This window comes from Pan paniscus, chromosome 1, assembly GCF_029289425.2.
Source record: "Pan paniscus chromosome 1, NHGRI_mPanPan1-v2.0_pri, whole genome shotgun sequence".
Lineage (NCBI taxonomy): Eukaryota > Metazoa > Chordata > Mammalia > Primates > Hominidae > Pan > Pan paniscus.
Genome location: NC_073249.2, coordinates 12404660 through 12418416, shown reverse-complemented (window position 1 = coordinate 12418416; position 13757 = coordinate 12404660). Strand labels below are relative to the sequence as shown.

The following is a 13757-nucleotide window of genomic DNA, read 5'->3' as shown; positions in this document are numbered from 1 at the left end:
CACTTTGCTGCCCAGGCTGGAGTGCAGTGGCACGATCTCGGCTCACTGCAACCTCTGCCTCCCGAGTTCAAGCAATTCTCCTGCCTCAGCTTCCCAGGTAGCTGGGATTACTGGTGCCCACCACCACGGCCAGCTAATTTTTGTAATTTTAGTAGAGATGGGGTTTCACCATATTGGCCAGGCTGGTCTCGAACTCCTGACCTTGTGATCCACCCACCTCGGCCTCCCAAAGTGCTGGGATCATTTTTATTTTTATATTCTCAGTTTTTTTGACCCAGCTGCCCATTTCCCCATTCTTGAAGTTCTTTCTACTTTGGCCCTCCTGTTTCTTCCTCCTTCACCAGCGAGGCCTTCTCCATCTCTGTTCAAGGCCTTGCCTCCTCCCTCTACCTGTAGATGTTGGTGATTCTCAGGCTTGGTGCTGAGCCCTCTTCATCTTTATACCCTCCAGGTGATCTCATCCAGGCCCATGGCTTGTTCTTTCTTTTTCCTTTTTTTTAAAAACATGGTCATGCTCTGTCACCCAGATTGGAGTGCAGTGGCACAATCACAGCTCACTGCAGCCTTAATCTCCTGGGCTCAAGTGATCTTCCCACCTCAACATCCTGAGTAGCTGGGACTACACGCACATACCACCATGCCTGGCTAATTATTTCTTTGCAGAGATGGGGTCTTGCTGTGTTGCCAGGGGCGGCCCAAACTCCTGGGCTCAAGCGATCCTCCCACCTCAGCCTCCCAAAGTGCTGGGATTATAGGCGTGAGCGAGCATGCCTGGGCAGGCCCATGGTTTTAATTGCCACCTAAATGCCAATACCTCTCAAATTTTACATTTCCAGCTCTGACTTTTCCCCAAATTCCAGGCCAGTATATCCACCTGGATATATTATAGCATATTAAACTGAACATATCCAAGAGTTCCTCCCGGTTTCCTCGATCCTAGTAAATTCTATCACTGTCCTCTAAGTTGCCAACCCCCAAACCCAGGTTTCATCCTTGATTCTTCCCTTTCTGTCACTTTCTTACATCCAGTTCTTCAGCCAGTCCCACTGGCTCTTCTTCCAGAATACATCTTAAGTAAATGCTCTTAATCCCCTTCTCTTTACCTCCACGGCCACTGGCCTATCCTAAGCCACCATTCTCTCTCCTTGGACCCTGCAAGTAACTCCTGACCGGTTCTTCTTTTTCTTTTGCCCCTTAAAATTCATCCCGCCTACATCAGCCTCTGTCATCTTTTAAAAATGTGAATCAGATCTCATCTCCTTTCTTCTCAAAACCCTCCAGTGACTCCCCAAAGTATTTAGAGTAAAATCCATTTTCATTATCCTGGCCTATAAGGGCCTGCATGCTTGCCAAACGCATCTCTCCCTCTGCCCTGACGCACTCCACCGCTGCCACGCCCCCTGCCTGCCGCCCTTCCCGCACGCACAGCACATCCCCTCTTGGGCGTTCGAGTTTTTTCCCCTTGCCCAGGAGCCCTCGTTTCGTACTTCGTCACATCACTGGCTTTTTATGTCATTGAGGACTCAGCTCAAATGCCCCCTCCTTGGAGGGGTCTTCTGTAAGTAACCTGCCACAGGGACCACCCTGACGGGCAGGGCTGGCAGTATCCCTTGACTCTGCTTTTTTTTTTTCCCATACAGCATTTTGTTTATCGCTTTCCAAAATGAACTTGCTTAAGTACTTAATGATTGTTTCTCTCCCTCAGCCACCATGGAAGCTGCATGGGAACGGGGAACTTTAGAGGTGTTGTTTACCCTTACAGAGTTTCTCACTAGTGCCTGGTACATGCTAGATGCCCAGTAATTAGTTGTTGGTGGCTGGCGGGCTGAACAATTCACCCCAGTCACTGAATAAGAGTTGTTTTGGAAGCCAGGTGTGGTGGCACATGCCTGTAATCCCGGCTACAGGGGAGGCCGAGGTGGGAGGATTGCCAGAGCCCAAGAGTTAAAGAACAGCAACATAGCGAGACTCCATTTCTTTAAAAAAAAACAAAACAATAATCATAATAAAAGGGTTGTTTTGAACTGAGTCATCTTGAGGCTTTATCTTCTTGTAGCCAGAAATTGTCAGCCCTCTACATCTTTGTCCACATCTGGAGAAGTGTCAGGATCGCTGATAACAACTATGTTAGTCTTAAAAGGTCCCAGTGAATTATAATTAAGACATTTGGAAGCCAAATAATTGAATGGTTATTGAGGTGGGGGGTAAGGAAGGAAAAGAAAAGGAAAACACCATCAATCATGTAGTGGAGGGATTTATAGAAGAAGCCTGAGAGGCCAGAATGTAACGAAAGTGCTTGTTACACATTCGCTTCCCTTGGCTTCCAACCATCCCAGGATATTGCTGGTGCCTGGCAGAGGCTGGAGCAGGCTGAGAAGGGTTACGAGGAGTGGTTGCTCAATGAGATTCGGAGACTGGAGCGCTTGGAACACCTGGCTGAGAAGTTCAGGCAGAAGGCCTCAACGCACGAGACTTGGGCTTATGGTAAGTAGACAGGAGTCAGATTGGATTTTTGAAAAACCAGAGTTGAGCCATGCCCAGAGCCATGATGCATCCTTACTAACTCTGTGCCTAATGTCTGTGACACTAAACGTAGGTGTCGTCACCTTTCTCTGCTCTTGTCTCAGTGCCAAATTTATTTAGGAGGTAGGCATGAAAATTTAGTTTCTAATCAAGCAGGTAATCTATTTCTTCCCAAAATGGCAGCCAAAATGTGTTCTTTACATACCTACCTACACAAGGCCTGGCCTCCTTCCGTGTTTTCTGTTTGATTCCACAAGTATCCATTCATTCCCTAACGTAGTCAGATAGTCCTGGGCCAAGCACTAGCCTCTGCCAGTAGAATATATATTAAATGCCACAGAGCAGCATAATATCCTATGTAGAAAATCTGGGAGGGAGGATGCAAGATATCATGTAGAATCTAACTTTCTTATTTCACTTGCATTCATCTACTTTTTTCAGGCCTTACACACATGCCGGTTTCCATAGCCATAAGAATATGGCCCTTTTTTTTTTTTAACTGTCTCCTGGACTAAATAGTCCTTCTTGCCAAGGCAGAAGAATAAAGCATTTTCCCCATCACATAATAATCTGTTTTGAGATTTGGGAGATTTTTCCTCATTCTATGGTTTTTGCTTTTATTGTTGCTTGATTTTTAATATTTCATAGACAGGTAGTTACAAGCAAGGAAGCTGGAGCCAGGTGGGTTGGAGGCACAGTTCTGATGCATAGCAGCTGTGTGCTCCGGATGAATTCTTAATCTAGCAGGGCTTCAGTGTCCTCTTCGAAATGGGAATCACCGTAAGACCTCCCTCATAGGGTTTCTATGAAGATTTAATGAGTTCGCATTTAGAAAGCATTTAGAGTAGCGTCTAGTACACAGTAAGTGGTACATCGTCATCATTAAATACATGAACATTTGCTTTCCACTTCCAATTTCTTAGAATTCTTAAAGGTCATTAGCCAGGGGATAAATGTGGATCCACTCGTGACCACAGCAGTTACTGGATTTAAGAAATATTTATATGGGAAAATGTAAGTGGAGGGTCAGAGAGGAAAATTTCTAATATTTATTATCAGGAAAAACAAAGCACAGGCTCCATTTAAGCACACAGAGTATAGCTTTCAAAAAAAAAGGAACTAGGGTGGGGTAGGACTCATGGATAGACAAATGGAGCACCGGGGCTTTATCTAAGCATCCCTGGTAGCTCTTGGGAGTGAATAATTACTAACTTAACTGAGGATCATGCAGGAATCAGATACTTGTGACTTAGAATGATGAAGACTACAAATTTGTTTTTTTCTTAAAACGCACTCAGCATGCTCTCCTTTCCCCTTTATTTGGAGACACGAGCTTTCAAAACTGAGAAGGGGCTGGGGCATCCTCAGCAGGTAACAGCCTGAATTCCAACACAACCCTGGCCTGCGTCTTCAGTCCTGCCCCTCTCTGTCCCCTTCTCTTGGTTCTTTGGAATCTCAGCGCTCCCTGAGAACGTGGCTGGCATGGGGAAGCCGCTGTGCCCTCAGCATATTCATACTTTCTTGCTACCACCTTTGCAGGCAAAGAGCAGATCTTGCTGCAGAAGGATTACGAGTCGGCGTCGCTGACAGAGGTGCGGGCTCTGCTGCGGAAGCACGAGGCGTTCGAGAGCGACCTGGCAGCGCACCAGGACCGCGTGGAGCAGATCGCAGCCATCGCACAGGAGCTCAAGTACGTGCAGATGCCCTCCGTCCTCCCGGGAGCCCCTGGGATTCCACAGAGGGGAGAGGAAGGCCTGCCTTGCCTTTCCTGACTAAACGCAGAGGGAACCACGCTGGAGGCACTCTGTGCGGGGATTCTCCTTGTTTCTTTAAATGTAGAAACAGATTTTGGTTCTTAGATTGTGGTAGAATCCCTATGTCCTCCCATCCAGCAGCACCCCGGCCCTCAGCACAGACAGCTCCGCTTCCAGGAAGATGAGAAATAAGTCTGGAATATTGGGGCCCAGAAAGCTATGGGAAGGCGGCCTCACCCAGGCCAGGTGCAAGAAGCGGAATATAGCCTGTCCTGAAATCAACATAAAACCAAGCAAAACAGAGGGCACTGGCCGGGCATGTGGCTCACGCCTGTAATCCCAGCACTTTGGGAGGCTGAGGCGGGCGAATCATGAGGTCAGGAGATCGAGACCATCCTGGCTAACACGGTGAAACCCCGTCTCTACTAAAAATGCAAAAAATTAGCCGGGCCTGGTGGCGGGCGCCTGTAGTCCCAGCTACTCGGGAGGCTGAGGCAGGAGAATGGTGTGAACCCAGGAGACGGAGCTTGCAGTGAGCCGAGATCGCGCCACTGCACTCCAGCCTGGGCGACAGAGCGGGACTCCGTCTCAAAAAAACAAAAAACAAAACAAAACAAAACAAAAAAGTGGGCACTGCCTCACGTGTGCAGAAGAGACGTCAGGGCCCCACTTTGCTTTATCATCCCCTAAGTGCTGTTTCACTTTCATGCGTTTGGTTTTATGGGAAGAACTGACACGACATTTGAGCCTAGGCTGGATTTGGCACGGAGTGAATGTTCTCAGTTCCCGCTCTGTGTAGTGTGAGCCCTGGGGTGCGGCTGCCCTCGGGGAGAGGAGCCTCCATGCCGTGTTTCTGAGCTTTCTTCAGGTCCTTTTCCCTTGTAATAAAGACAACATTTTATTTCCTACTCCTTTCCCCACCATTATAATCACTGATACATCTGTAGAATGTTTAGAGCCTGTCACATAATGGTAACTTCAAAAATTAAATAATAAAAATTTATTTCAATATATTACGTTTTAAAACTGCCATGTTCTGGCTGGGCGCAGTGGCTCACGCCTGTAACCCCAGCACTTTGGGAGGCTGAGGTGGGCTGATCACGAGGTCAGGAGATCGAGACCATCCTGGCTAACACGGTGAAACCCCGTATCTACTAAAAATACAAAAAAAATTAGCCAGGCATGGTGGCGGGCACCTGTAGTCCCAACTACTCGGGAGGCTGAGGCAGGAGAATGGCGTGAACCCGGAAGGCGGAGCTTGCAGTGAGCCGAGATCAGGCCACTGCACTCCAGCCTGGGCGACAGAGCAAGACTCTATCTCAAAAGAAAAAAAAAAAAGAAAACGAACTTAAGCTTTAAGGAAATGGATTTGGTAGGGTAGGAGGGGACTTTTCAAAAGTTGTCTAATCCTGGGCTGTTTTTGAAGAAGCCTCCTGAAGATGTCTTTAAACTTCCATGGTTCTTGATTTATATCTGAATGAAAAAGGTGATTAAGTTTTGTACAGGATTCAAACTTGTTATCCCTGGAGATACTGGGTCAAGCTTCTAGTTAAGAATTTGCTTTAGGTTGGGTGCAGTGGCTCATACCTGTAATCCTTGTACTTTGGGAGGCTGAGGAGGTAGGACTGCTTGAGACCAGGAGTTCGAGACCAGCCTGGCAACACAGCAAGACTCCATCTCTAAAAAATTTTTGAAAAGAGCCGGGTGTAGTGGCACATGCCTGTAGTCCCAGCTACTTGGGAGCCTAAGACAGGAGGGTCACTTGAGCCTAAGAGTCTGAGGCTGTAATAACGTATGATCACCCCCACTGCACTCCAGCTTGGATGACAAAGCAAGACCCTGTCTCAAAAAAAAAAAAAAATTGCTTCAGTGGTGTGCACAGAAAGATCCCAGGTAGAATGCATAGATGGATCTGGCAAGGAAAAGTAAGGATTTAGTGAGAAATCATTTTGCTCTTGCTTGTCACTCTAGTGGCATTAGATGAGTCAGAACCTCTCTGTCTCTAAGTGGAAGGGCTCAGTTCGGCCCCATTTCAGAAATCCCGCTATGTTAGATAAAGTCATGGTGCCATTCTGGACCTGATACTCTACCCAGTGGTGAGGCCAAGTGCCCTTCTAGGGAAGCCAAGGACACAATGTGGCGCAGGCTGACTCTTCCCTCCCCAGTCACTGTGGCTGCATCCTGGCCCACAGGACTGTCCTCCAGGTCAGAGAGTGATGTCTTCCGACCTTCACTCATAGGGACATTGCCACTTAGAAATAATGCTCTCTGGTGGCCTCTCCAAGAAAAGGAAGGGAAAATAAATTGAGCCTGTGGCATTAAGAAGACAACGGTTCTCTCTGTTTAGAAATCTGTTGGCCAGCGAAAGTTTTATGAATTCTTCTTGTGATTTATCTGAGAGGAGTGATGTTTACAGTGATGACAATTAACAAAACCCTGAAATACCATCCCAGTTCTCTATCAGATTTTTATTTTTTATTTTTTTTATGTGTATAAATGTAGGTGGGGTGGGGCACAAGTGCAGTTTTGCTACATGTGGCCAAGTCAGGGTTTTTAGGGTAGACATCACCCAAATAACATACATTGTATGAAATCACACTAAGTAATTTTTCATCATCCACCTACCCTTCCACCCCCTCACCCTTCTGAGCCTCCACTGTCTATCAGCCCACTCTCTATGTCCATGTGAATACATTTCAGATGTTTTTGTTTTTAAACTTCCCGGTTATTTTTCTTTTTTAGCCCATGTTCATTTTCTCTCATCATCTGGGAAAGTTAATCTTTATTTATTTTCACTTTTAATAGTGAACTGGACTATCACGACGCTGTGAATGTCAATGATCGGTGCCAGAAAATTTGTGACCAGTGGGACCGACTGGGAACGCTTACTCAGAAGAGGAGAGAAGCCCTAGAGGTGAAGTATTGAAGCCACTTGTTGACATGAAATCTTTTAATAGAAGCTCTTTAATTAAATCACTGGTATTCATTGTGTGTTTCTCTGTGGCATGAAACAGGTTGTCTAGTGAAAGGAACCTCTAAAGAAAACGTGAAAAGTGGAAGAAAGAGGGAAATGGGAAGTTGGGAGCTTTGTGCTGTAATTTATCCAGACAGCAGCGAAGTATATTTTTCAATTTTAAAAAATCCAGGGGTGATGAGATTATGGCATAAATCTACTTTGTATCTGGTAGTAACAGTACGTTTCCAAAAGTCCTTCTACCTGAGTAAATTGAGCTGTGAGTGAGTCGGGAAATCAGAGATGTGTAAAGGGAAGATGGAACCAAGTGTTGAAGTGAGTACATTGATAGGAAACAGAATTGGGACGAATTTGGCCTTATTTAAGTGTAAGACTAAGTGTAACACACAGTGGGTAGCTGGTGTTTAACTGCCCCTAATTGTCTTTAACCATGGAAGACATTTCCCACGTGAGAGAAACCAGCAGTTTACCAGTTCCCTGAGTCTTCTCTGCTTGACTCTGATGATACTTTTGAGATAACCCAATATCAAGCTTCCCAAATGCCAAATGGCTGTGACATATCTGCTTAAAGAAAGAGATGTCAAGAGAAAGACCAGACATGTAACAGAGACAGCACAAAACATTTTAGAACAGGAGGGAAAAATGAACCTAATTATGGAAGGCTTAAAGCTATGGAGATGCCTTCCCCTTCTGCCCCCACTTGTCTGCCATGGGAAACAAGCGCAGGATCATCTTGTTGCTTGAAATCTTGTGCTTTCATATGCCCAGAAAGGCAAGAGGTGATCTGTGTTAAATCCTGAATGAGGATTTGAGAACATGAACCTGCAGTTCCTTCTCTCTCCATTAGGTAGGTGACTTTGGGAAAGGCACACAACTTCTCTGCACATGTTGACTCTAAAACGTGGAAGATGCCCTGCATTTTCTGTTAATCTGGCACAGTTAGGGAATCAGGTCCTCTTATAAAGTCCTGCTTTAGCTGAAAGCAAGTTACAGTATGCCGTATGTGGAGTCTCAGTTTTCAAAAAAGTAGCATGTAGTGAAGTACTTTAGACACTTTAAAAATGAGGCTGCTCTGGATGTTATTAAATCCTTCTTTGATTCAGAAGGCACCTCAGAGACCTGCAGGGCTCAGCCTAATTGTTTGAGCATCAGGTAATCTTTTGTAGACACATGCTAATATGATTAACAGAATATCAGAGAATAGTCTGTTGTTATGGAACGCCTACTTACACTTTCAGTGAATTTTTTAGTTAGTCTATGATAATGCTTGCTTCTCTTTATTCTTTAGAGAATGGAGAAATTGCTAGAAACCATTGATCAGCTTCACCTGGAGTTTGCCAAGAGGGCTGCTCCTTTCAACAATTGGATGGAGGGCGCTATGGAGGATCTGCAAGATATGTTCATTGTCCACAGCATTGAGGAGATCCAGGTAATGGAACTGCAACTCTGTATGCCCTATGCATTAGAAGTGAGTTGTCATTTAAACTTAAGAGTTCTGTTATTTGGTTTCTTGTTTTCTTTCTTTAAAAAAAAAATTAACAAATGTGGCTAGAAAGCCCAAATTACCCTTGAACCTTAGCTTAAAAATGTGTTTAGTACTCTGTGTTGCTAACCCGTTAAAATCAATCAAGTAATGGTGAATATGTCTCAGAAGCTCTGTTCTTTAAAAAAGAATGCTGAGGCTGGGCGCAGTGGTTCATGCTTGTAATTCCAGCACTTGGGGAGGCCGAGGCAGGTGGATTGCTTGACCTCAGGTGTTCGAGACCAGCCTGGCCAATGTGACAAAACCCCGTCTCTACAAAAAATACAAAAAAAATTAGCTGGGTGTGGTGGTGCACGCCTGGAGTCCCAGCTACTGGGAAGGCTGAGGTGGGAGGATCGCTTGAGCCTGGGAGGCAGAGGTTGCAGTGAGCCAAGATCACGCCATTGGACTCCATCCTGGGTAACAGAGTGAGACCCTGTCTCAACAACAACAACAACAACAACAACTACAACAACTGCTGCATCATTGAGCAAAATAAACATATGTGCTCTTGGAGTTATTCATGAAAAAGTTGTAAGTGTACTAGCTGCTGAGTTAACTGCTTTGCAAACATGTGCATATTACTGTTTATTTAGATCTACAGAGTTTTTTGCCAGATTGTAAACCATAAGAAGTCACAAATCAGCACCTACCTTTTGCCTACTGCCAATCTAAAATGTTCTGCTTATAGTTTTTTCTGGAACTTCAGAACTATAAACAAAGCTTCTAAGTGGTGATGTTAGGGAGGAACGTTAATCTCGGTTAGCCAGGACATAATTTATTTAGAGAATTTGTACAGTGAATTTGATGTATAATAGAATAAAAAGAGAAAATACTTTTTTACTCTTTTTTTTCTGTAAAATAGATATGTCATCAAAAAGAATCCAAGTAGAAAGGAAATCCTGAAGGTTGGGATTTGAAACCACACCTCCCTACCAGGAGCCGTCTAGAAGGGTTTGCACCTGCACGCCAGGGGAAAGAAAGTGCTTCCATGAACATTGGAGTTGCCTTTTGAAAGAGGCTCTGATGGTGTTTCCTGCATGCACTCTTAAGCACAGGCCAACAGTCTAAAATCGTTTATTTTTGGAATAAGTGAGACCTCTAAGCACGCCTTGGAAGTCACACTCTTTGTTTGTCAAAACTCTGTTGGCAGCTGACCTGTTGCTGCGCCTAAAGAGAACAGTAGCTTCACACTCAAAGGTGCTCCACGAGGCAGTGAGGTCTTGGAGCAGCTGAATTTGTGGGGCTGCTCATGTTCAGGTCAAAGAATAGGTTTGATAAATGGCTCTTTAGAGAGCCTTCTGGGAAGAGTTGGTTTCTGTGACCTTTTCTTTTTGAGGAATAGGGATGTACTTCCTGGTTTTCTTTAGATATAATGGTAGCAAATGTTACATGCTTTTGTAGGACTGCAAAGGTAACACTGGCCATTAGAAAGGGCATCCAAGGGCTGAGCGTGGTGGCTCACATCTGTAATCCCAGCACTTTGGGAGGCCCAGGCGGGGAGGATCACTTGAGGCCAGGAGTTTGAGACCAACCTGGGCAACATAATGAGACCCTGTCTCTACAAAAGATAAAAAAATTAGCCAGGCATCGTGATGTATGCCCTATAGTCCCAGCTACTCAGGAGACTGAGGCAGGAGGATTACTTGAGCCCAAGTGTTCAAGGCTGCAGTGAGCCATGATTGCACCACTGCACTCCAGCCTGAGTGACCTGGCGAGACCCTGTCTCAAAAAAAAAAAAAGGAAGTGCTGCTAAGTTAAGTTCTGCTCATCAGCAGAAAATAAGAAAGACCTAAACAATAGCTGGTGATCAAAAACAGTGAAAGGAAAACTGATTTAAAAAAATTATTTTTTAAAAGACTCTACATGAATAGCCATCAATAATATTAATAGTCATCATGATATCCTTTTTCCATTTTCCAGGAACTTGACTTCTGTGTACCTAAAGAGTTTTTTCTAAAGCATTCAGAATGTGTTTTTCTCCAGAGATTCTTGCAATCATCAAGGCATTTACTTGTGTGCAGAAAGGAATATCAAAGCCTTTGAAATTAACACTCAAGCCACATTGTTTTTCTCCACTTGTGTCTCGGGTGTAGAGTCTGATCACTGCGCATGAGCAGTTCAAGGCCACGCTGCCCGAGGCGGACGGAGAGCGGCAGTCCATCATGGCCATCCAGAATGAGGTGGAGAAGGTGATTCAGAGCTACAACATCAGAATCAGCTCAAGCAACCCGTACAGCACTGTCACCATGGATGAGCTCCGGACCAAGTGGGACAAGGTGGGTGGCTGAGGGCCTGGTGTGGGACCAGGGGACATTCTTGAAGCTGACGTCGAAGGAGGAAGTTAACGCCTTGGAGACTTAGGGTGACAGCCTCATTTTGCGTCATGATCAGGATTTTCCTTTATTCCAAATTTCACAGGCAAAACGTGATAAACTCTTAAGGACCCTTCAGCAGTGTCTGCAGTTTGTGGGGAAAGAAAGCAGAGATTATTTTACTTAAGGAAAATCTTATAAATGTTGACACAACCACTATAGGTTATGATCCTAATACCATAAAGGAAATGGTTTTTAAAGCCCCAACTGGAAATGTGGTTAAAAACTTGGTTACAAGTACTTATAGTACTTTTTAAAAGAATTTCTAGAATATGATATAGACATGTCCCAGATGTGTATGAATTTTAAATGCAGAAAAATTGCTTAGAAAACGACATCTTGGGAATGAAAGTATTCTTACTAACTTGCTGCCTTTTAAATTTGGGGCAACTATCGACAAATGTAATTATGGTCCAAATGGGATAATTTGAGCCCTTTTGTCTGATTTTTAAGATTGGGACATTTCATGGTTGAAATTATAGCGCAATTAGTCATCTCAGTATGCCAATCATAGTCTTTGAGGAATAAATCCACCACGTGGGTCTGAAGTGGCTTTTACTATAAAAACACACGTGCTGCAAGTTAGTTATAAACAGCGCAAAAGACAAAAACAGGTATGAGGAAGAGGAGAGTATTCATCTGAGAAACAGTAGTTAATTAGTGCATCTGAGCTTTAAATTTAGCTCTGGTCTTCCTAACAAACACCCAAAGAGAGACAGGAAACAAACTGATTTAAGTAGTTTTCTTCGGGGGGGAAGGAAATATATCATTTTTTATTTTTCGTTTTTATTATGTTTATTTTTTTGAGACAGAGTCTCACTCTGTTGCCCAGGCTAGAGTGCAGAGGCAAAATCTCGGCTCATTGCAACCTCTTCCTCCTGGGTTCAAGTGATTTTCCTGTCTCAGCCTCCCTAGTAGCTGGGATTACAGGCACCCGCCACCACGCCTGGCTAATTTTTTATATTTTTGATAGAGATGAGGTTTCACTATGTTGGCCAGGCTGGTCTCAAACTCCTGACCTCCGGTGATCCACCCACCTCAGCCTCCCAAAGTGCTGGGATTACAGATGTGAGCCATCACGCCTGGGCAGAAATATATCATTTTTAAAAGTGAGACAAACTTTTCTCCCATCAGTAAGTTATAAAGCAAATGGATTTTTGTTAAAAAAAACAAAAAGACAATAATAATGCTTTTAGTAGCAGTTTTGCAGATGACACAAAGAAAGATTTTTGAAGTACTTTTTTCTCTTCCATTGATTGAAAGAGAATGGAGGCATAGCATTAAAATGTAACTCACAAATGGAACAGAAAGCAGGTAGACAGGTGTATACTCTTCTGTGGGCCAACAAGGTATAAGAATCGAACTCATGAACCCAGCATGGGCTCTTCACATTTTCGTGTCATGAACCCGTCTGGCAGTCTGGGGAAGCCTGTGGATTCCTTCTGATAATAATGTTTGTAAATTTATAAAAATATTTAATATTACCAAGGAAACAAATTATATTGAAATGTAGTTATTCAAATATCTTTAAAGTTATTGTCATGTATGTGCTTCTTTACTAACACGTTTAAAACCAAGAACTAACAGCAGGTCCAATAATTTTGGAGTAGGGCTGAGTGTACGTGATATTTATTGCAAGAGGCAGGCATAACCGTAACGTTAGTATGGAATGTCTATGATTTATGCTGTGATAAGGTCACAGGGACTGCTGAATACTGCTGCAGATTTGCTGTCCACGTCATTCGTAAACAAAGGGAGTGCTAAATTTTAATCCGAGATGGTGAAAATAAACACGTCAGTGTTCCCTGCATCCAAGTTCACAAACCCTCTGTACTCTGGACCTGGCCCTGACTTAGTTGTGCAGCAGGCCTAGAGCCTCTGGCTGGAGGAGAATGGTCACTGCTCCTAATGCAGGCTCTTAAATACCCTCCAGCTCATCCTATCTTTCGGCAGGCACTTGGTGGCACTAGATGGCAGTCAAAGCTAAATCAAGCTCATCCTGTGGTCCCTAGACTAGGGACTCCTCCTCCCTATCCTCCCTCTTCCTTCCCCCCACACCCTCCTCCCTTCGTTTCTCCTTCTCCACTCCCACCCCCACCCCTTGGACTATTCCCGCATTGTGTGGTTGTTCCTGTGAGACCACAGCTGGCCTCTAACCCTTGTTGTCCTTGGGCCCCGACAGGTGAAGCAACTCGTTCCCATCCGCGATCAGTCCCTGCAGGAGGAGCTGGCTCGCCAGCATGCTAACGAGCGTCTGAGGCGCCAGTTTGCTGCACAAGCCAATGCCATTGGGCCCTGGATCCAGAACAAGATGGAGGTAAGCCAGCGCCCTCCCAGGCGCCGTTCACAAGCCTTGCGATAAGTCCCTTTAGCCACGCAGCAGTGACACCGCACATGCTGTGGTTTCCAGCCACCCACTCAGTCAGGTGGGAGCACTGTTCTGTTATCACCCCGGCTTTATCTTTCAGCCCCTGGCTGTTGGGGCAGTGTGCAAACCAGGGCACAATATGGAATGCAGGAAGGGGGCACTCAAGGAAGGGGAGGGGGGTCTTGCTGGGTTCTGTTTATTTTCTCACTAAAAATGGTGACAGGGCTTTTTCTCCGTTTTT

General features: G+C 44.8%; 1 protein-coding gene across 4 annotated transcripts in view; it reads left to right on the top strand.

Moving 5' to 3' along the window:
• The window catches only part of ACTN2 (actinin alpha 2), a 105774-nt gene that overhangs the window by 82828 nt on the left and 9189 nt on the right, over positions 1–13757 (top strand). For all 4 annotated transcript variants that reach the window (XM_034949515.3, XM_034949512.3, XM_063596484.1 and 1 more), the window contains 6 exons: positions 2337–2484; positions 4063–4213; positions 7083–7191; positions 8540–8680; positions 10870–11052; positions 13331–13465. In XM_034949515.3, coding sequence (XP_034805406.1) covers positions 2337–2484; positions 4063–4213; positions 7083–7191; positions 8540–8680; positions 10870–11052; positions 13331–13465 — 867 coding nt within the window. The remainder of the gene's footprint in view (positions 1–2336; positions 2485–4062; positions 4214–7082; positions 7192–8539; positions 8681–10869; positions 11053–13330; positions 13466–13757) is intronic.